Source organism: Mchenga conophoros, linkage group LG19, assembly GCF_057382185.1.
Source record: "Mchenga conophoros isolate Kocher_MC1m ecotype Shallow Benthic linkage group LG19, M_conophoros_male_GT1.1, whole genome shotgun sequence".
NCBI lineage: Eukaryota > Metazoa > Chordata > Actinopteri > Cichliformes > Cichlidae > Mchenga > Mchenga conophoros.
In genome coordinates, this window is record NC_140544.1 from 24,591,912 (window position 1) to 24,615,431 (window position 23,520).

The window sequence follows — 23,520 nt, forward strand, 5'->3', positions numbered from 1 at the left end:
TGTGTTGGCATATGTGTTTGTCCTTATGCTTATGTCTTATGCATTTATTGCATGTTTGCATGCGTGCATGTTTAGAAATGTGCATATGCAGACATGTTTAACTGAAGGTTTTTGTGCAGGAAATTCTTCCATAGAATAGGTCATGTCTCCAAGTTAACCAGATCAGCTATACATGTTTGCAACAATCAGGCAACCTTCCAGTCGCTGGACTCAGGGGACCCCAGCACACTTTCTCTCTCCCTCTCTCCACTCTTTCTTTCCTCACCCTCCTCCTCTCTGCAGCCTGCTCATCAGAGCGCTCAGAACAGCTCACTAAAACATTATATCATAAGACACTCTAGTTTCACTCTCGCCACTCCATAAAAGTCAGGTAATTCATACTTCATTTATATACCTTCCCATTAATAAAGCTGATGAACTTTTACTCCTTAAATCTAATGGGCCATTTTAGCACGACTGCCAGCGCTTGCCGTTTTCTCTTTCCTTTTCCGTCTGCCTCTTCTCTCCCTTCTATTCTATTAGTACTTTGAAGAAGGATAATCCGCAGGCACTCAGGCACTGCACACGTACAGTGGTATGTGGCTGAGGATGCAAAGAGAAGGCTTAGGAAATTTTGAGACTTTTCACTGACCTCTGTCACAGACAAGCAGTGACACATACCATCCATGCGGTTGTTTTGTTTTTTTCTTTTCACTGTTTTCCCCTACCTCTCTCTATCTGGGCACAACAGAAGGTCACTGACCTGCAGGCCTGATGCAAGGCATCATGGCTCCTCAGCTCTGAGGCTGTTGACAAGCGACTGTGTTCTTTTCAACAACTCGTTGAACCCCCCTCCCAACCCCACCTCCCTTCTCAGGAATGTAACACAACCGCTCACTGAGGTAACCCAAGCCCCTCCCCTCTCCCATCCTTCATTTGCGGAAAGAGAGAGAGAGAGACAGAGACAGAGAGTGAGACCGAGACCAACTGGGGGTGTTAGACAGCTGTCCCCCATCTCCCCATCTAACTCTTGCTCACTCTCTATTTCTCTTCCTCTCTTTAGATTTGCTTCTAGCCCACTGCCTGTGGAATAATTAATGATGCAATTGAGCTGAGGAGAGGACTCTGACCAGCAGGGGCCATTCCTGAATGCCCGGGTAGCCGTTTTATGGAGGACCGGAAAATAGAAACAGAGAAAGACATGAAGAGACAGATAGGCAGAGGAAGAGAAGGATATAAAACAGTCCAACAGCGAGAGGAAGAGATTGTTAATAGTCTGTTCCTCAACGGTCTTCTTCCCTGTTTTCGTCCCCTCTAGTCTAATCCTACATCCCCATCCCCCTCTTCTCTCTTCCATCCTCATGGCGGGATTGGGGGGCCTGACCTGTCTGGTGATTGATGGTAATGTCTCAGGAAGTCATTTTCCCCGACAGCACCCCGCCGCCTTTCAACAGGCCTGGTGCAGAGGTGAGCCCATCACATAGACGCTGTTAACTCTTTCCTCACTCACTGGCCCAATCTTTCATACTGATCTACTTCACACCCTCATCTCTGCACCACCTTCTACCAACCCCAACCCAAAGACTTCAAGTTCTAAGACCATGGCAAGGATGAGAATGGGATCAGTGAAAACAAGTCATCTTGACATAAAAGCCACACAGGCCATCTTGAAGTGGATCTGCCAGGCAGCCCCTAATTCAGGTTGCTGGGGATAGATCCCCACGATTCCATTACTGTCAGTGCTTACCACCTCCATTATGGCAATTAGGACATGGCTCTAACACTAGGAATGCTTTGCTATCTTCTGGAATTGCAAACATCTGCCATGTCTCCGCTCCATGTGTCGGAGTGGAGTTGTCGTTTCTTAAACACACATCTTTTTACAGTCACACTCTCCCCTCTTTTTTCCCTCTTGTTTCTTCAACACTGCTCTCCACATTTATTTTCTTAATTCGACTCAAACTGTGCCTTAAAGAGATCCTTCTCTGTTTGAGTCCAAATAACCTAAAATGATCCGTGAAGAGACTTGCGGTTCCTGATTTCAATAGGCTTCATTAGTTTTTAATATCTAGCCAAGAAAAGGAGGGGAAAATGGCATGGAGATAATCAATGGAAAGGGGCTGGTACCCTATTAATCTCCCCCAAAGGATTGTGGGTTAATACACGCTCTTGCATAGGCAAACATGGCTGTGTGGTGAACACATCTGTCTGCCTGGATGGGTTACTTAATGAAACAGCCAGCGTTTGGCTGCTGAGATGGATGTCATTCCCTCAGTGAAAAATGAGTTCTCTCTCCTACTATGCTGAGGCAGAGCCACACATGATAGGACTCCATTCAATTCACTAGAGACCTAACTGTGCCCCTGTGTGAGAGCAGCTTGTCGGGCTGGACAGGCAACGCATGGGCACTCGAGCAAGTCTTCATGGAGATCATATCAGGGAATCCTAATGTGAACAAGACTCAGAGTGATCTGGGAATGAGAGAAGTCACGGAAAGACTAGATGAATGGTATTACAGTAGGAAGATAAAGAAGAACAAGAAAGAGGGGAGATGAAGGTTGAACCACCTGGGCTAGATAAGCAGGCTCAATGTGTGTGTGTGTATTCTAGATTGTAAGTATGCCTGTGTGCATGCATCTGCCAGTATACGAGTGCATGTCTGTTTGTGCATGTATCAGTGCGCATTCTGACAGTGTTGGAGGTGACCCCTGGTCAGGGAGTCCTGTAACAGGAGCTCACCTCCGGTTCTGCGAGCTCTCCTCTCAGTGTGCTAAACAGCCACCTGAAGACAGGATTAGCTATTGTGACCCAGCCCCAGAGGTAACTGAGATACACCTCCGGGGACAGACATGAAACGCACACTGTCACGTGTTGCAGAGACACAGCCAGGTGGGTAGAGACTGACACAGACGAAAACAGCCGTTTAAAAAAAAAAGCTGTAAAAGGGAGACAAGATAGGACAGGTGGTGGGAGGGATTGTAGATGCAAACAGGACGCTTATAAGAGGATGATTGCAAGCAGGATACAGTGTAACGTAAAGCAAGTTAGGGTGAAGGTGTCAGTGGTGTTTGCTGTTGTGTAAAGACAACAAAGCTTCAGAGCATAAGAGGATTGGGCAGCCTAACTTACTGCCTTCGGGTAGCTGAGATTTGTGCCTCTGTGGAAATTGATGCCTGTCAGCCTATCTATGACTCAACTCTGACAATATGCATGCATGTGTGTTTCTGTGTGCATGTAAAAGTGTGCATGCTGTGCTATGACAAATGAGCGGTGCCTAATTTGTGACTGATTATGCAGGCTGCGGGTGCCCTAAACCTCTTTGAACTTGTAATTGCCCCTGGTTTCAGTAATGAACATTAAGGAGGATTCAGAAATGTGTGGCTAATTACACATTTGCCCCCTCCACACACGCACACACACTTGCACTCTTTTACATTTCTTCATCCTATTGCTGGAGAAGAAAGAGGAAAAGGAGGAGTTGGAGAAGGAGCATGAGAGCCAAGGAGGAGGTGCTGGTTTGGGAGGCATATACTCCTGTTGTTACCCTCTTTATCTAAATAATTGTACAAGCGGGTTTATTGGCTTTAGAGAGGTGCTTTGTGTGTCAGTTGGTGCAGCCCTGGGGATGTAGGGGACTGGCTTTCCCCAAGATCAATATTAAGAGAGATTCACATCTGGAGCCAAGGCCTGTTCTGCTTAGATTTGGATTTATATATTTGGGGGTTTTTTTTCCTATGTGATTTTTCATTGGTTCTCTTCTTCCTCTATCCATCTGCTTTTTCTTATCAGTGTGTGATAAAGCCTACTTTTGATAGAGAGACTGTTATCTATCACACATGCTCATTTGCTCAGCCTTACATGATCTTGGAGGGACTTGGCTACAGAGAAATCCAGAGTTCTGGAGTGAACTACATCTGCTCTGTGTGGAGAGCAGACACAACACATGGCTCGGTATAAGCGCTGAGCAGAAATGCTTGAGCAATGAAGCATTCTGGGTGAATGGTTGCAGTGCAGGGAAGGTCTACTGTGGCTAGTGGAGGGGGAAGAGTCGGGGAAAGGAGCAACAAATTGACCTGCTCAGCCTGGGTCTTTGATGTGGACTGAGCTCTCTCTTAAAAAAAAAAAACAGTCCATATGTTCAGAGAGGGAATAGCGATAGGATATCAATGGGGGAAAATGAAAAGGTGAGGAAGTGGGGGGAAGAGGTGAGAACAAGAGGCATGGCTCCCAGTTATAAGGACCCCACTGTGCAGGAATCCCACTGCCTACCCCTGGACTAAGAGCCGGGCAAAACAAAAGCATGCATTTGAGAAGAGTTGGACGGGAGGGGAGAAAAATCACACAAAATGGCAGGAGTGGGATTTGGTGCAGCTAGGCTCCCATGACAAACCAAACAGTGAAACTCATAGTCTGTTTTTGATTTATACTCCGTGCCTCCATCCATCTCTCTTTCCTTGCCTCCCTCCCATTTTTTAGCCCGGCTTGCCATTTCCATGCCTGTGCTGCTCCTTTTCCCTTTTGCATTTTCTCCTCTTGGTGTGAGATGAATATCAAAGCAATAGTGGGGCAGCTTGGAGGCCTGCAGCAGAATCTCATTGGCCTCCATGGTCCCCAGCAAGCAGCCGCCACTGCTCTAACAGCTCTTGCCACAACCCTGCAATCAACCGCGGGGGCAATGAGACCAGCCTCCCGGGTGGATATTCTGGAAGGGTAAGGGGTAATTTAAGGGAACTAGTTTTAAGACGTCAAACCAAAATCCTCTTATATATTTTGTTTTGAATAAGATAACCCGAAAAGTGTCAAAGGGAGGAAAATCCTACACAATCAGCTCCGACCATCTTAATAACCTTGTTTTTTTAACCAGGGGCATGTTCACTATCGCAGACGCTGGGCTCCCTCACTGCATATGATGTCATTCTGTCCCATGTCCCGCTGAGCTGGCTCAGCCAGGTCCTAGCTTGGATCAGTGTTATTACTACATAAGAAATGGACAGCAGTGCTGAAGGCAGGGAAACGTTACTGAACTGGGGTCAATTCTCAGTGGAGCACACAGACGTAAAGAAGCATCCTCCTTTCTCTGCACGTGTGTTCTTGGAAGTCTCTCAACTGTTGTGAGCTGTAAGTTTATAAATCTGAGCAGCCTTGACAGGCTGAGTTCTGTTTGTAGTCTGCTGTGGTCAGGGCATGTGCAGTCACCTCCACAGGGGCCAGTCAAAGTCATGCTGTGCTGGAGCTCTTCGCCCGGGACACCTTATTTAAAACCATTATTTAAAGAAATGCATATAATATCACCTTTCGTGAAACGTGTTATTATTACTATTATTATTTTATTTTTGCTGGAGGATAATTTGTAGGTTGCTCTCTCTTTTTTCTTTTGCAAACACCGTGGAATTTCACGCAACTTAATCACCTCCATGCAGTGGGAATGTACCGTAAACAGTCCCTCAGCGAAAGCACTCATTTCTGCTACTTCATTAAACAACCTGCATTAAGATGCAAGCAGCAGGAGTGAAAATTAACTGGAAGGGATGGAAATGAGAGGAAAAACGGAGGAGGAGAAGTGGTGTGTTTGTGCAGGTATCCCAGCGTTAAAAGATACACAATATAATATGATGCTCATTTTGAGAATAAGCAAGCTATGGGATTAAGAGGGGGGAAAAAAACTACAAAAAAACATGCCAACAATTTTTTTCAGCGTATAGTGAACGCGAGGCTAATGTGCCACGCTTTATATGTCAGTAGATTCCAAGTGGGGTTAGTTGGCTTTGAAGTGGAACTGTGACAGATCTGGATTAGAGGGCAAAGTGTAAAGGTCTGATGTTGGAGCATGAAACGAATTAGGGTTTATTACATTCTAATACAGCACTAAATCTCTAGAAACACCTACCATTTATGCCAAAGCACTGTAAACAAAGCTTTTGTCAGTCATAAGAGCTGTGACACACTAGCATTTGAAAACAATGCCATAGTTGCTCTGCAATGAAAACAAAAACTTGATTTATTTTACTCATTTACTCATTCTGTTTTCTTCTTTGCAGATTAACATTCTTGAGTAAAATAAGCCTAATTTCTCTGTGAGGGTCTGCCACTGCTGCGTTAGGCCCTCTGTGGTGTACTGGCTGGGGAAGAACAGATGGCAGACTGAGGTGGCTTGTGTCTGTTTTCCAGGGTCGCTGAGCAGCCAGCATTAGAACACAGAGGCTAGACAATAGCTAGGCACCAAACCTCGAACCCCCCACCCCCACCCCCCCCAAAGGTCTCTTCCACACTCATTATCAATGACTTTCAATTACCCCTGTGCCAAACATCACCAAACTATCCTGTCATATTGTCACTAACATCTGTTTTGCAAACACACAGGGAGCAGTGGGTCTTGTCACAAAAGTAACCATGTGATGACTCTTTTTCCTGCGTTTTCCACTGATGATCACACATTCGGGCAGTGGCAGTGAACCAAATTGTCGCCCGGGTTGCTACGGGTGACTGGAGGACTGACTTTTGAGCTCCTGAGGCAAACAAGCACATGACAGATTAGTGTGTGGGCCTCCTCCAGGCGTCCACCTCTGTGACCCTTAGGAGTCCCCTCCTTACACCCCCTGCTCTTACCCCTAAAGCCAACCCCTGCCTCTCCTTTGTTCATCCAAACTATCAACAACCTAGAGAGATGGACAAGCAAACAGATTTTTATGTTTTGCAGTCAACAAAAAGAGGCTAAAGTTACTTTGAATAATATTTTAAACGTAAAACTTTTTTGTCTGATCTATTATCAAACACAATTATTATTTTTTTTATTGAACCGCTCAGTTAAATGAAATTATAGGTAAGTCGACTATTTGTTTATTGAAAAAAAAGTACTGTGCCATGTGTGTGGGAAAGAAAAAGTAGGCACCAACAAATATGGCAGTTCGATGTAAAAGGAGGAAGGGCTATTTCAAACTGTTTGCAGATGTGTGTCTGCACCAGCTAAATGCTGCTTGTACTGGAACAACACACAAGGATTAGAAGGACTAGAGGAGCTTAAACAAAACTGGGGATACTACAGGGCTGACTGTTTAGTCTACTCAAACAACATGTCCTCTCTTTTTGAGGAATGGACTTGTACACTTGTTTATCGTATGGAACAAACATCCGTTGCCAGGTTTGGCCGTGCCTGCATCCATGTCTTGTGAATGACCCTAGCCGACTCTTTTATGTGCGTCTATAAAGGGTGGCAGAGAGAGCAGCTCCCATAGGAGGGCTCGACCTGACGATGACACCCTGTCGTCATGGAGACTAATGCTATGTTGGGCTTGGATCGGGAGTGTGCGCATGTGTGGGTGGGGCAGGGGGGATAGCTACTGTCACTAGTGTACCTAATGATGTTTTCAGCACAATGCTCTTAACTCTAAGACGCTCCTCGCTCTGGTGAACACCTGTGTTATCTGCACTGGTATCTTTACTGTTCTCGTAGGTACATTTCACTTTTCAGTCAAAACATAGCTCATTAGTCAATACTTGTACTGGTGTTACATTTAGGATGATAAAAGCCAATTATACTAATAGCTACATTTAAATACCATCTACCCATACATAAACATTTCAGAGCTGAACATTTAGTTCTACTTCACAGTCCAAGGACTCTCTAAATGACTAAAGGATATATCACTTCCCTTTCAAGGAGCCCAGGGGACCAATACACCTGGCTTAGCAGCTTAACAGCATTTCCCAAAACACCCAGGCCAAAGGGTGGCCCAGCACAGAACTTGAGACGCTTGATGCTCTAGTTGGCTACCTACTTGCTCGTCTGACTGACCGCTCTCCCTCTCTCCTACGATCCCTCACTCCCTTGTTTGAGTGCACACACTTAAGGAAAACTTTCAATTTGGCCCCGATTGCTCCTGAGGTTCCTTATTTATTTTCATAGGTGTTGGAGACTTTACACTAGTCAAAAGGACAAGGCCAGAGCCCAGAGAGGTATCTTTGCATCTGAGTGCTTCCTGTTTTCATTGCTAGGCCAACCCTTGTCTTTACAGGGGTTAGTAAGGGTTAGCGGGGGGTTAGCAGGGGTTGAGAAAGAAGGAAGACCAGGGGCGCCAAGGGGCTAATTGTAAAATTTAAAGTTTGCTTTTGCTGAGCACAAAAGGGCATTACCATTGCAAAGGTAGGAAAAAACTCCCATCACTGCAATTTTACAAATCTGACACGTTCTCTGAAATCTTTCTCTAGCTACTTATCTGACTCTCTCTTCCTATCCTGAATTCTGTGGTCCATGCTTCTGAAGTGCAGCAGAACATTTTACCCCTAACAGTGAAGTTTACCTTTCTGATAACATAATCTCCCTGTAGTATTGAAAAGCTTATACCAACAGTCTGGGATTTCCCTTCCCCTAATGTGGCTGGAAGACATCCAGAACCTCATGGTGAGGGAGGGGGGGTATTAGAGAAAAAGAGTGGGAGGGAAGATAGAAGAAGGGAGTGGAGAGACAGTCTGACCCTCTTCTGCCAGCTAACACCAGCTGATCTGTTCAACACTCTGCCAATTGCATATGGAGCATTTAAGGTTGCCAGCTCTGCAGTCAATACGCATATGGCCTCGACATAAAAGAGATCAGGGTTATCGCCGCCTTCTCTGATTGTGCAATTGTGAAGAACTGTCTCTGAGATCAATATGGTGCAAAAACTGTACTTTCCCCTTGCCTGGGAAATTGGCATACTGAGATTAGCGGTAAATATGACTTCAAGTGAGGTTACTTGCTATATATGACCGTCATGAAGGAAACAATCTTGTGAGTTCTCCCATGAGAGTGTGAGGTCAGAGTAAAGCAAGGGAGGGTGGGAGGGGAGAGGCAAAGGGCAATTTTGTTATACTGAATCTAAAAGCCAACAGTTGTTACTACTGGCCTGTGTTGTTTTTTTGTGTTTGAAGGGGGTCCTGTCCTTTTGAGCTTTTCAGAAGATGTGACAATGGCTGGATGTTGAGAACATATGTAGAGAGACCCCTGCGGCTCATGGAAGAGGAGCTCCATGCTGGCCCCTCAGTTTGAGAAAATACAAGCCCGCTCCTTTCACTCCTCACCCCTCAGTTAATGAATGCGTGAATGGCAGAATGCCGCTATAGGCCATTCAGGGGCCAAAGTCCCCAAGAATTCACCTTTGCACAAATGCATCCAGCTATGGCAAATACATTTGCTTAACAAATTAAAAGAAAGAAGAATGGTTAATGGGTGTGAGTGTGTGTGTTTGTGTGTGTGTATGTGTGTGTGAGCAAGAGAAAAAGAGCGAGAGAGTTTATGGGTGGGAGAAGTGGATGGTGAGAAGAGAAGGGGGATAATTCAATTAGCCGTCTTCCTCAGCAGAGAAATGAAGGCAGGTTAAAAGGGAGGGATTATTATTTGTACAAGACTGGCCAAGGCTTTGCACAAAAGAAACAAATAAAGATTGGATAACATCTACAAGCAGGGTTTGTGATAAAGGGGTGAGAGGGAAAGGGGAAAAAAGAGGGTCTGAATTAACCAGCGTTCTGAAAAAATGTGCCCCTCCTTTGCTCACCGCTATTTCAATTCAAATTTAAAACAATTCTAAAGATAATTGGCAGGGACTCTTCCAAAAGGTCTGTGCAGAAGCTGTGTGGGGCTTTCATCAGGAAAAATGACCAATCTTGAGAGAATTTCTAGCCTTACCATAAAGCCTGTGTATATAATTTGTTATTTTGTTGTGTTTTAATGACACACAAAAAAACAGGTAATCTTAACAGTATTTGAACATTTTTCTTTCAACTAACAGTTAGTGGTACTCAAAAGTTTAATGTCTGATTGAAGCCTGGTCTGTAGCATTTGGTGAGAGGTCTCCAGTCAGAGAGCCATGGGAGCCGCGAACAGCTGTGAAGTCATTTTGATAATGATGAGAATAATAAGCGTGCAGACTGGCGTGGTGGAGCCGCTAAGGCCTGCGAGGCTCAGGGCTTTGCTGTTGCAGCTTCACTGCTCCTGAATAGATAAAAGTGATTAAAGCACTCCTGATTATCCCTGACCAATATGTAATGGATTTACAGCCCTTTCAATTAGGCTGTATTTGCTGGCTGCTTATTACTTGGGCTTTTGGTTAGGTAATCAGGGTACGGGGCTTTGAGCTGGGAGTGGGCACTGTGGTGGTGGTGGGGGCTACAGAGTGCACAAAGGGCACATGACCCTCTTAAATGTGCGGATGTTCTAAAAGACTCTAAACTAAGGCTCCTTTACTTTCACATTCTCTCTCTCATTTCTTTTTTTTATTTTCCCCATCCCCCTAAACTGTCCGTCCATCCATCCCTGGAACGGGGAACCGCAGCCTCAAGCAGCTTATGTGTCCCGGCGTCGCCACCTCCTTCTGAAATCTGACCTGTGTTGCAAAATCAATACAGCCTGATGTTCTGATAATGTCCTGACATTAGAAAGGGAGAGGGGACATGTGGACCACCCCGTTTCACTAAGAAACATACTCACGGGAAAATAACGGTTGTGATTTACAGTTTACATTTAAATTACTGTGACATTTAGACATATGATCCAAGACTCTGATCAGCCATTGTCAGAGATTTCTGACAGAATTGTACGGTAAACACTTTCCTATGGAGCTATGGAGAAGAAATAAACTAACACATGTCAATTTTATCGAGAGATAAGTAGATTAAGGTTCCCTTATTCCACAGAAAGACTGATTATGTAAAGAGGCCTTCAATTCCACATCCTACTTCTTTACACAGCTACACAGTCACAGTCGTTCTCTTTTATTCCCCAGTTGTTTTTTTTATCATGCTGCTTGTTCAGGCCAGAGCTGCAGTGCATCTCGTACTAGAATAAATGTCTTGGATTGCTGGGTCTTTTCTTTCTTTCTTTCTTTCTTTTTTTTTTTTACAGAAAGTGTGCTGAGCAGAGTAAACAGCCCAAACTGATTAGATTGACCTGGTCACTGTGTCCCTTTGACAGGTGGCTGACAAGTGAGCATCGCAGCAGCACCATCACTCTCTCCCCACTGCCTCAGTAGCTACTGTGTGACAGGTGCGTGTGAGTATGTGTCTTGAATGTGAGTGTCTCTAAATGTTTATTTGGTTTGTTGTGTTTTTTTTTTTAAATAATATAGACATATCTCCAAATTATAATGGTTGTGCTTACCGTGAGATGCTGGAACAGCCACGCCCTCATGATGTTTGTGGCCACCTTAGGGAAAATGCCACGCTTTTTCTGCCTCTTCTTATCCTTGTCTGGATCATCGTCATCCCCTGTGCCAGGCGATGCAACGCTGTTGTCTAAGCCATCTCCTGGACAGAAACCAAACCCAGGGTTAAATAACATCCCCGACCACACCACAGGCTCAGAATACAATAGCAAAAAAAATGGAACAGAGGTATACAGTCAAAGCTGAGTTTAAGGCTCATGAAAGATGGATAAACGGACAAATACCACAGATAACTTTGAAAGAACTGGAAAGTGCTGCACTAAGGCCAAACGAATTTCCACAGCAAAGCCAGTGTTGTGTAGTGAATATATGGAGGTAGGGGGATTTAGATGGCCTTAGACGAAGGGCTGTACAGAGACTGAGAGGTTTACATGGAAGCCTCGCAGAGCTGCTCTATACCCCAGAGCACGGGAGGGGAATAGGGGTTAATGACTCTAATGTTATGGTTGGACGCTGAAACACTGGGTTCCTCATTCCATTTTTACAGTAGGAGGAGATGGAAAGAAAAAAAATGGACACAGAGCCTTCAAGTACAGAAGAGACATGGACTCATGTCATTAATTCAATTAAATTTGCATGCTTGACATAATGTAGAGCATTTTTTCCCATCTTTTGATGAGGGCCAAAGGGGACAGGATGGAGTTATGCAGATATGTACTGTAACACACAGAAATTCATCAATTTAGGACATCCAGTTAAAGTGCGTGGAAGTAAATGTTATTTGGGGTGGTTCATTGTTGCACTTCGATGCACATAATGGACTCTTCATCGGCTTCCCGAAACCCTGAACAACCCCACCCCCAAGCTTCCGCCACGAGATTAGCATGACCGGCCAGCGGCGGCTTTGCCTGCATTAATGTCCATCAGCGTTTGATTTCACAAGGGAAGCGTGCACATACCCGGGCACGATTTCTCCTTTAAATTGAAGTTTCCATCTTTGTCCCTTGCCTTTTCCTTGTTCGTCTTCCTCGGCATTAATTGTGCATTAGCAAAAATGATTTACTTTTAACAGTCATAGTTATTTTTTCTTGCCCCCGGGCACAAATGCCTTGAAAGCCTTCCTTGAGGGCATCTAAATTATGTATCTGAAAAACTCCTCCACTAAGGAAGAGAAGGACCCTGACATTCTCAAAATTCAGACTCATATGTCCTCCTGTTTTTGGAGAGGCATCAATCACAGCCACCTATACAAGCCTTAATCTCGCATAAATATTTGAACTAATAACATTAAAAAGGGGGAAAGAAAAAGGATCCGACTAGTGGCGTAATCTAATGCAAAATAAATGAAGAATACAAGGACAGCGGGGGCCCGCACTAACTACTTTTCCCAGTTTTTTTTCTTCCCCTTGTTTTTGCCTCTCTTTTTCTTCTCTGTCTTGCACAGTGTTTTCCTTCCAGATCATTAGTGGAGAGCCACACGAAAGAGGAAAACAGAGAAGTGCCGACTTTGCGCTCCCTGTGTGAAGTTAAAGAAGCAACAGTCCTTCTGAAGGACACATGGGAATGGGGACACAGGCTAGGGGTGTTGTAATTGTAGAATGGGCATTCATTAGTGGCAAATGCCATAAATCCCAGACTAAGTACGAATCCTTGTTCAGGAAAGCTTAAAACAATAAACTTTGGTCTGGCCATAGCCCTACCCTGACTGTGAGGGGCTTCCTGAGAAATGTGACCCAGACGGAAGCTAAGTCTAACTCCCTGAGTTTGCTTCCAAACTTCAATAAAAACACAACTAGTGAGCTGTGAATTTCAACCAACTCCCTTTTGTTTCACTGCTTTTGAGCTTCACTGAATAATGTTGATACACAGTTTGCTGTTTGTTTGTATGCCGCTAGGTTTTGTGTTGATTTTCGAGCTACTCTCCAAATCCCTCTCCTGCTGTGAGCAGTCAGGCTCATCCAATAGAACCACACAGTGGCCAAAAGGCTGGCAGATTAATTTTATTGACGTTTCCATTTTCACTGCAATGCGATAGCCTCCCCCCCGGCCAGGGCCAGAGCGACCCGTGCGTATTTACAGACTGACCTGTCACTTCATTACCCAGCATGCTCGCTGCCTCCTGCCCTAGCCCGCAAGGATGAAACCAGACTCCGGTGCTTTTCAGCTCCTCTCTCTCTTACATGTGCACGGATGCTGACATGTGTCCACAGATCAGGCATGTGGCATTCGAGCATTCATTCTGTGTACAGTTTAAATACAAACTGTGTACAGCTTTTGTATGACTTCAAATATGTGAAAATGTGCACACAGTAAATAAAGAATAAAGAAAAATCAAATGTGGACAGAACATGAAAAGAAAGAGCAAAGAAAGAAGAGAAACAAGAAGACGCAAGAAAAAAAAGGAGTAGAAATAGAATAAAGAAGATCCAACTTGCACAACCTCATTACATCTAAAGGAGGGCTGGTGCTTTGCATCCACCCCCACTCCTTTCTTATGAGCGAGAGAAGGAACGCTGCAGGGCAAATTGTCCCAAACGCTAATGGCTTCTGACTGTTCCCTGGCAACTCTGCCATTCTAACCTGTGTGGATGTGCACTCTGAAAAAAAAAATCAGGAAAGAAAAAAAAAGTGCAGAGCAGGGGGATGAGTGTCCCATCATCTGGCCATGTGACACAGATGGGGGTTGGCTATTAGGAGGCAGTCGAAAGGCCTAGGGGAGCTGAGGTGCTGGAGTGTAGCCCCAGGCACTTTTGGAAAAGCAGCGCCCTTGGAGACAGAAAAAAGACAGCCCCCCCTCTCTCTCTCCCACTCTCTCTCTCTGTCTTCCCTCAACCTTTCCTCCTCCCTCCTTTTCCCTCGCTCATGCTATCAAGATCTTGACTTAAAGTGTCTGCAATGAAAGTTTCTGTGCAGATTTTCAGATGCACGCAAGTGGAGAAGGTGTAATCAGGCAAGATGGAAGACAATGACCGGACGCGATCAGGGCGAGAGAGTGAATGAGTGAGCGCACTAGCAAACAAACAAGCACAAGTCCAAAGCACATTACGCTCGCACACATTCCCTCTCTCATCACCAGTGGGTGGTTATTAAAAATGCATTCAGATATATCTCCTTGTGAGTAAATTGGTCTCAGGGCTGAGCTCATTAACGGGTCGGGATAGGACTGTAAACACACTGCAACTTGGCTTATCTAATGCTGGCACATTCAGGGTCACTTCAGGATTTCTTGCATCGAAAATTGTAAAGTACAAAGTGTCCTACAGTCTCTGCTTAGAATAGGGCAGACTTCAGTGGACTTTTAATGACTTTAGAGCAAAAGTTGTATTGTGTCTAGTAGGTATCCTGCCCCTTAGGGACCCACTAAGGTCGAGTCTGTCTTGTGTATATGACCATGAGTAACATATACTGCAGCTATCAGTATAACAAGAATGCCCTCCCTCTGCTGCTTTGCCGTTTTCATATGCGTGAATAAATAATGACTTGTCAATAGCTGGAAAACACATTCAAATCCAGCCATGTTTAGTTATCACATAACACTCCAGAGTGGTCCATATACCATTAATAATAATACCGTGGAGCCTCTAGACAAGCTTTAGATGTTGTGTGTGTGTATCATTGTAAAGGCTGTGCAGTGATTTTGCACTAGGAAGTCTGGGCGTTTATTTCAGGGTAATGAAGCAAGAGTGTAGAAGCAGTGGCTTATGGAAGCTGTGGTTAAAGTGACTAATTACAACAGACCCCCCACGCCCCCTGTCAGCCCAAACTAGTGAAGCGTGTTCACCCAAGCTCACCCAAAAAAAGGGGGGGAAGAGAAAAACTCATGAGGAGAGTTAGATGGAAAGAGGAGCAGATGGATACCAGAAGCTTGGAGTTTTGCTGCTTTAGGAGCTTCGCTGGTCTTAGCACACCATAGTGACCGGGCCCTACACCTCTCCCTCCAACACCCTCCTATTACCACCACCTCTATCCATGCAGGCTTGGCCGCAGAGAATGAAGTGAAAAGAAGAAGGGGGATTTAGAGCCTCCCTTTTCCCCCTTTTTCTCCTCAACTTTTCAGCCAACATAAGCGGCGTTTAGCACATTCAGTCCCCCAAATGGCAGCGAATGAGAGAAGCAGTGGGGGCTCGTCTTTTGTCCGTCTGGTTACCCCTTTTATTTACTCTGGATTTACGGAGGGGTCTTTGCTGGCTCTGGGACCACATGCTCTTGACGCACACACAATCTCTCACATAGGCACATACACAAACACATAGAAGCTCTATTCACACTAGTGGAATGGCTATTTCTCTGCTTCTCTGTGCCGACTAGGGATTACAGATCATCTTGCTATAACTGCAAGCTAGCAATATGGTTTACATTCATGTGAAACACAACGCAAGTGCTAACAAGTAAAACACGATTGCCATACCGGTTAAACACACACACTCAAACTTCCAACTTTTAGATAAAAGTAAAGCATCTGTGAATTTGTGTCTTCATGTGACCACACACCACAGACGCCATATGGTTTACTGCACTCATTCAGATTCATACAGTAGATGAGGGCTCTAAACTGAACTGTTTTAGTGTGGCTGCACCACTGCAGCCAGTGTTTTACGCTGATTATTTCCTGATCTGTGCTTAAACAAGCAGCAGCCCTTGCACTGGACCATAAAACAACAGCTTAGTAAACAGCAAGCATGCTGACAAATTGGTAGCGCTCAGGCCGGAGTCATTAACAGCCTTAAAACCTGTCAGAGCAATTACAACAAACTCTCTCCTTCAGCAAGTCCCCCTGCCAAACTCAGATGTCACCATCCGCCTCCTCTTTACCACCCCCCGTTACTGCCAGGACACTGGCTAAAGGTGAATTAGAAAGCACTACCATTTTTCCCCTCTCTTCTTCTCCAACAGCCATGACACCCCAGAGAAATGAGGACAAACCTCCATCTCAAACACAGCTGTATCTGCATCCTGGGGGCTACAACTGAGTGGTTCCTTTTGCATGAGAAATAATGTGTAGTTGTCTCCCCTGAAAAACACATCATTAAGTGTTCCCTTAAATGAAGTGGAATAAGAGCTTCTAATTAGATGTTTTTTTTTTCTATGTGTGGGGAAGCCAGGCAGTCAGGCAGTAAGAAAGGCATGGAGAGAAGGAAGGAGGGAGGTGGGGGCGGGAGGAGGGATGTCAGGGAGCGGTTGCTCAACAACTCCTGTACCTCTTCCCCTCCCTCCCATCTCTGCCCCCTTCTCCAAGCCCCCTAACACTGCCATCAGGCAGATATCTCTCTGTCATCCCTGGAATGCTGGAGATAACTATCGCCTCTCCACCGATAGAAGGCCTCTCTCCTCTCACAGGCAGAGAGTTGACCCTACTCTGCACATCCCTACCATAGAGGGTGAAGGCTGAAAAGGGGGGGGGGGGGGGGGGGGGTAGGTTGGGAGGTAAAACTTGTTTTTAAAAGCCAGTTAGACTATTTTACCTTTTAACCCAAAATATGGGCTGTAGCAAAGCCATTCCAAAGCCTTTTCAGCCTTACTTCTATAGCCAAGGAATCATAGTTTGTCCGGAAGCAAGAGGTAGGAGGTGGGCCAAGCTGCCTGATTACAGCTTTTTTTTTGTCTATAGTCGCTGCTTCCAACAGTTTTTTATCATTTCATAAAATTCCAATCTGTTGAGAATGTACAATACAACCTGATACCTGCAACAACAATTAACTTTTTCCCTCATAAACCGGGACTGAGAATCATACAAACAAATTAGGCCTCCCTCCTAAACTCTTCAAGTTCTCTGCATATTTATGTCTATATGAACACACAGCAAACATGCTGCCTTTACATAGATGTGAGTTATATATAAAAGAACGCATGTCAGCTGCGACGAGGCTCTGCCATCCAAATGGGGCTTTGAGGAGGAAAAAAGATCCGAAGAAAAGAGATGGAATAAAGATGTATAAAAGAAAGGAGGCAGGCTGTTGCAGATGTCAAGACCCAATTTGCATGAATGGCAAAGGGCTAAATTGCAGGGGATGGGGGGATCTACCCTCCACCCCCTCACCCTGCTTTTTTTGGGGGGGGGGACTAAAAGGGAGTTGTGATGCCCATGACTGCCCCTCACTCAGCAGACAGGGATCAGTGGCTAATGAAGGGCTTTGGGCCTCCACCAGATATTTCACACTCTCTGCTTCTCTGACAACTCCACCCTGCTCCCCCCTGCACTCTAACACTGCAGAAGAAACTGCTGCTGCTCTTCCCTTACATTCTGACTTGAATGGGGCTAATTGGTCTCACAGGTAATCTCGGTTCATCACTCGTTTCTTCATAAACAAATTTACAAACCTGCCACTGCATGAGTCCAATTCTCGCTTATGTCTAACCAGACTGCTTCTGTCTTATCTTCTTCTCTTATTATGATACACTGAAGCTATTGTTAGTCTTGGGATTGTATATATTGACAGTGCTCAATAATTTATCATTTATACAATAGGATGCACCCAGAGAAGCATACCTGCATCTCAAGATTTGATGCAGCATTAAATATTAAAGAAGAAGTGTTTACCAAAAGTAATTAGGGTACAGTGAATAGAAACAAACATGAACAGTAGTAAAATGAGGTGCCCTCACACATATGCTTCCTAAAAAAATTACTAACTTGCTCTATTTTGGAATTAAAAAAATTTAAAAGCAGGGGAAAAAATGAGAAAGAGCAAAATGAAAAAAGGAGGTGGAGACAGTGCCGATACTTCATATGGCTCTATCTGCTAGTAAAGAGTAAATGAGTAAATGCTAGTAAATAGATTTCTAATCCCCTCTAGGAACTATTGTATATCAAAGTCTTCTACATAAACCGCAAAGAGCAGCTGTATGCTGGTTGCCAATTTAACTGAGTGTTTTTCTTTCTTCCTTTCTTTTTGTTTTTCATTCAGAGCAGCTTACATCGTTTCAGGCAATGCATGATAACAGCATAAGCAGTGATTCTCTACCCTCAATTACAACTTAAAACCAAACAAACTTGCTGTTTTTAAGCTGAAGAGGAGGTCAAGTCCTTGCCACACCTGATGGACAGTGGCATCAAAGAGTTCAACAAAGATTGGGGGGGGGGCTTGTCTATATAGAGCTGGGGGTGGGGATGGAGGGTGGAGGGGTTGGTAGAGTAAATGAATTAAAAGGTTTATAAATCAACAAGTCAACCATCAGATTGCAGCCTCTGCTCAGCAGCCCTCTCATCAGCCAAATGCCAAGTTTTTTTTTCTTTCCTCCTCGCTCTCTTTTTTTTTCCACAAAAATGTCCTGGAGGCAGGGAACAAAGCGAGCAGAACTGATTACTGCACTGTTGCTCCGCTCCGACAGTCTAAACTCTGTTTGGCTTCCTAATGAGCTCACTAAAAACCCAATTCATCACCCATAACCCCTTCTCAACCTGCCTTGAAATCTCCCATTATGGGGAGTCAAGGACAGTCCGTTTACAGGCTTTGGACCAGGGTCAAGGGCTGCGATGGGTGGATGTCAGTGGCAGCGACGGCAGAGCTGCCAAGATTATTTTGAAACAGGGGATACTTCCTGCATGGCTCCTCTTTCCATACACCATTCATTTCATTCTAATTCACCTTCTCCTATGATTTTTATTCTAATGTTATACACCAAAAATATATTTTTTAAAATATACAACAAGAATGTGGTATGCTGTTTTTCAAGTCTTACACCAACTTCTCCCATCTCTTATTCCCCCCTCCCCATTTCACAATACCAGTGGTGTCTCAGTCTTAGTAGAGGAATGTCCGGCTTGATGGCTGCAACAGCGGGAATGTCCCGTTCTAGTCGGCTTTCGCACCAGAGATTTCAAATTTAATACCCTTTCGTCCCATCCCTGCAAAGACAGGAATTTGGTGGGAAGGGAATGTAGTGGGGTAGGGGTGGGGGTATAAAAGAGTGCAATACAGTCAGTGTATTAAGGGCAGGGAGAAAGGAGTGAGATGAATATTGTAGGTAAATGACAAAGAGCTGAGAAGGTAAGGAACGGGGTAATAAGGAAGCGTTTTGGTTGGAAGGAGGGGTCAGAAAGAGAAAGGTGGAGGAGGAGGAGAGCAGCACAGGGCTGGGGTAAACTCCCACAGTTCCTCATTACATGGAGCTGAAATGATCCTCCTGACACCTGAGCTGTAACCAAGAGATTACAGAATTGATGAATCCTTGGTTTAAAATGCAGCTGTTTTATTCTGCTTTAGTAATTAATTCTTTTTCCGATAGTATATTGATTAAGCGTAGCCCCTGATAAAGTTCAAACCGAGAGAGATCCCTCCAGGGTTTTGGGTTGGCCTGCTCTAGAGAGCCAATGAAAACTTCCTCCCTTCACCTGCATCTCTCTTTCTGTCAGAGCAGTTTACCCTCATAAATTAGTCAGATCTTTGTGGAGTGAAGATCTCGCTAAGTTGATACTTGCTTTGTCTGCCTCTTGCTGATACTTCACTCTTGTTATTATCCAATCACACCAACACAAATGCAGATGCCCTTACAGACAAGTATATATTACACAGCTCACCAAAACGTTAATTTGAGAGTTATCTTGTGCCGTACTGAGAGACAACACCTGTCTATTGATTACTTAGGTTCATTTGCCCTCCTTCCTTGGCTCTCACTCTCACCGAGCGAGGCACTCGTGGCATACTGAATGTAAGTATTTTTTTGTTTTGTTTTTCACTTTTTCGTTTTTTCACAAAACTACTCTTTCATTTTTTTTTTTTCATCGCTGCATTTTCCATACAGCTGTGAGTGAGATCAACAGAGGGTAGAACGGATCTCTCCGGGGAGTCAACTAGCAGAGAAATCAGATACAGCTTTACAAGAGACTCAGCCGCTCATGTCTTGTCAAGACCCCTCACCTAACGGCTTCTTTACAAGTCAATAACCAGGGCCTAGTGTCCTCCACTGGGCCTTGGCACACATTCACCTCATCCTATAGGAAGCAAAGGTGGGGAGGGGGAGGGGGGTAGTTTCAGAGCCTTTTTTTATTCTTTATTTTTTGCAAATTTTATATGAATAATGCTAGATTTTCAATTTGAAACTCATACAGACAGATGCTGTGGTGGAACATAAAATATAGACCCCCTCCCCCCAGACAACGGCGTAATAAATAGTGACAAATAATTGGTGATCTCACGAAAAAAGAACAGACAGAATCCTTTTTTTTAATATTAAGAACTAATGAATGACTGAATGAATTATGTAGGGAGGAGGGAAAGATAATTAGAAAATGGAAGTAGTGCTTAATACATTTACAGACTATTTCCTTTTGTTAATGGGACCGCAGCACGCGCAGAGAGGGTTTTGACGAGGCTAGTACTGACTGTCCGCCCTGCTCCTTAAGGTAAATCCAGCAGGTCATTTCATTAAGGCCCAATTCCATGGCGCTAATTTTGATTTTAGGGGCTTGACAGCTGTTGGAAGTGGAAATTGTGATGGTACGATGGTTGAGAGAGGAGCCTATTACGGCAGTGAAAAATACAAATTGCAAAGCCACTTCAAATTGGTGCCAATCTGCAACGCTGACCCACCAAAAGTCGCACTTCATCACAGTCTACGTGATGTTAGCTGCGTGTAAAGACAGAATAAGAGCCAATTACTGTTTTTTTTAAGAACCCCCCCCCCCCCCGAGAAAACAAACAAACAAACAAACAAAAAAAAAAAACCCAACCTACATATACTTTTCAACAGTAATGTTTTCCTTTGTTCAGTAATAGTAATAAGAAAGGCATCAACATATGTATTTATTGAATGTGTGTCCCACAATTTTGACATATAGGAACTGTCACAAACTATAGCTGCAGGAATTACTGAAATGAACTACTATCACAATTATTGCTGATTCAGCAGTTTCATAAAGGTAGGGTTGTACTACAGTGTTTACGCGCTTTCTATTTTCCTTGAAGCTCAGTGCATACTTTTTGTTTACCTATCAATTCTCCCTCACATAGCATGGTCAACAGATGGACGTGACACATGCTTTGAGCTCCTAATTGCCTTGCCTCACAAGTTAATATGCAGCATCAGAGCTCCAGAAGGAAGGAAAAAAGCTCTTCGTCTGATGCTATTAATTAGCAGTGTTCTATAGCTCTCAGCTTTTTGAAGCTCTCCATCTCCTTTTGTTTTGCACTCTTTTTTTCTTTTCTTCTTCTTTTTTTTGTGGGGCCTCGCTATTGACTTTTCAATTTTCCCCTCACATCCACCCACTGCAATAGCAGTAGCGCCAGTGCTTCTAGTGTGGTAGCCAACCCAACAATACCCCCAAGCCTACTCTCCGAGACGCTGGCTGGGGAGCCCTGAGAGCCGGGCCAGGCCTACAGCTCCCACCAGCCCACCACTCACTCCCCATGAGACCAAAATCAAAGAGAGAGGCCCTTAAAATATAACCATGGGTATAATGAGGGTGCTCCAAAGAACAATAAGCATATACACCAAAGGAAAAATGAGAGTAGGAGTACAAAAGAAAGATGGAGAAAACTATAGGAATGTTGGCTCGCAAGTGTTCTTGAGAAGTGAACAGCATTGAGAGGATGAGGGGGGGAAAACACAACGCGATAGTGTGCTGTTGGAGAGAGGGCAAAGGGCCACAGCCAGTGGTGATGGTAGCCGGGGCCACGCATCTATCCAACCATGTATCTGAACCCGAAACAACAAGGGGGTTTGCCGCATGCCTCTGGAGCCGAAGGGAGCCAAAGGGAGCACGACTAATTTCTGCACAACAATAGGGCTGGATGAGCGCCCACACAATGGCAGGTGCTTTGAATAGCAGCAGGGCCCTTGCAGCGGGGATCTTCTCCTCTCTCACTCCGAGGGCGTGGGCTCTGGCTTGTGTAACCTTTCATTTTCAACCAGGCTTCCTTTTGACTCATAAAGGATGAAAATGATCTCATGGGGGGCCAAAGGAGTAAGAGACAGCCAGGCCTGTGAGGCACTATTCAGACCAAGTCCATCTGTGTTTTCTCTAACATCTTCTCTGCCTCTTGTTTCTTTCCCTCCCTCTCTTTCTCGTATTCAGTTCCTTTTTTTTCCAGCATCCATCGCTTCCTTACTTGTTAACTTGCCTCAATATAAATCACACTTTTTTTCTGCCTCATTTTCTTTCTTATTGACTGTATGTTGGGTTGTTCTTTTTCTGTGGTGGTTGTGTTTGTTGTGCTGCTCCTGGGCTGTCCTGTAGGCCAAGATGCAGTGGAAAAGGCAGTTTTCCCCCCACCTTAAGAGCATTTTTTCCAAGGTCACAAGGTCAGGCTTCACAGATGTCTCCTGCAGACACTCAGTTGTCTACGGACTGTATCCCTGGGAGTAAGCATTTGTGCTAAACAATGCAGCTTTCCCTTCACTTTGGAAAATATTACAGTTCTTTCCTTTTTGTCTTGCTTTTTCTTGCCTTTCTTGTTTTCATTGTTGTATTTTTGAATGAAGCACCAAAGTGAGTGCAATTTTTTCCAAGGTGGGGGTTTCTGTCTCGAGATAATGAAGCAAAGCACTGGTTATCACAAGATAGTGGTGTTTTCTTGCTGCTTTCATTCCTTTAAATACTCCCCGTCTCCCTAAGTTTCCTCCAATTGTTCTAATGGGGCCTTAGTCATCCTTGCCCGATGGCAGAGGGAAAGATGCTTTTAAAAGTCTTTTTCTTCTCTTCGTATGTGTTGCCAGGAGAGAAAAATGAAAACATGTAGTAACTGTCCTAAAATCCACACCGATAGACAGATACAAAAAAAACCCTTGAGTAAGCAGGGTTGAAGGCAAACAAAGAGAAACCCTAAATGAACAGAATGACAATATTTGAACTAGAACATCTCTGTGTAGCCTCAATCTTGCAAGAAAAAAAAGAAAATTCCTGAGCTAAACAGCTTTCATTAAAGTCAAATCAGCTTGTGCTTTTTTTAGGGGGTGGAGCGTGACACTGGTAAAAGGGAAGCGATTGCACCATTTACCATGCAAGTTCTGCCTCAGAACATGGAAATGTGTGTAATTGGAACAACATTTTAAAAATACAGGCACTGAGCTATCCTTGAATATCTCACTCCTTTTCATCTCGCTTTCCCTTGTTCCTTTTTCTGTTCCTTCGTTTGATATGGTGTTCTTGCTTCCCCCTCCAAACATCTCCTCTGTATTCTGCAAATTGATAACCCTCTAAATGAATTATGGTAAATGCATAATGAAGGTTTTCTCAGCTTCAGCCCTGCAGCCAGCCAGGATGGAGCATCTTGTTTGGCATGTTTGATTCGTTTTGTTGCACATTTAGCCCCAGTGTTCCTTCGGAGTGTTCACTGCTTGGGGCATGTAAATAAGAAATTATCCTTGCTGACTAACATGGCTAATACCTCCTCTGGGGTAATCAAAAATTATTAGACGCTTGCTTCCAATAAACATTAGGGCTCATGGCACTAACCACTGTCAAATCACT

The 23,520-nt window shown here is 44.4% G+C and overlaps 1 protein-coding gene across 5 annotated transcripts in view; it reads right to left on the bottom strand.

Annotated features, from left to right (window-relative positions):
* Positions 1-23,520, bottom strand: part of meis2a (Meis homeobox 2a) — a 79,511-nt gene that overhangs the window by 34,616 nt on the left and 21,375 nt on the right. For 4 of the 5 annotated variants that reach the window (XM_085257833.1, XM_085257831.1, XM_085257835.1 and 1 more), the window contains exon 9: positions 11,108-11,253. In XM_085257833.1, coding sequence (XP_085113959.1) covers positions 11,108-11,253 — 146 coding nt within the window. The remainder of the gene's footprint in view (positions 1-11,107; positions 11,254-23,520) is intronic. The other variant, XM_085257832.1, reaches the window with a different exon arrangement.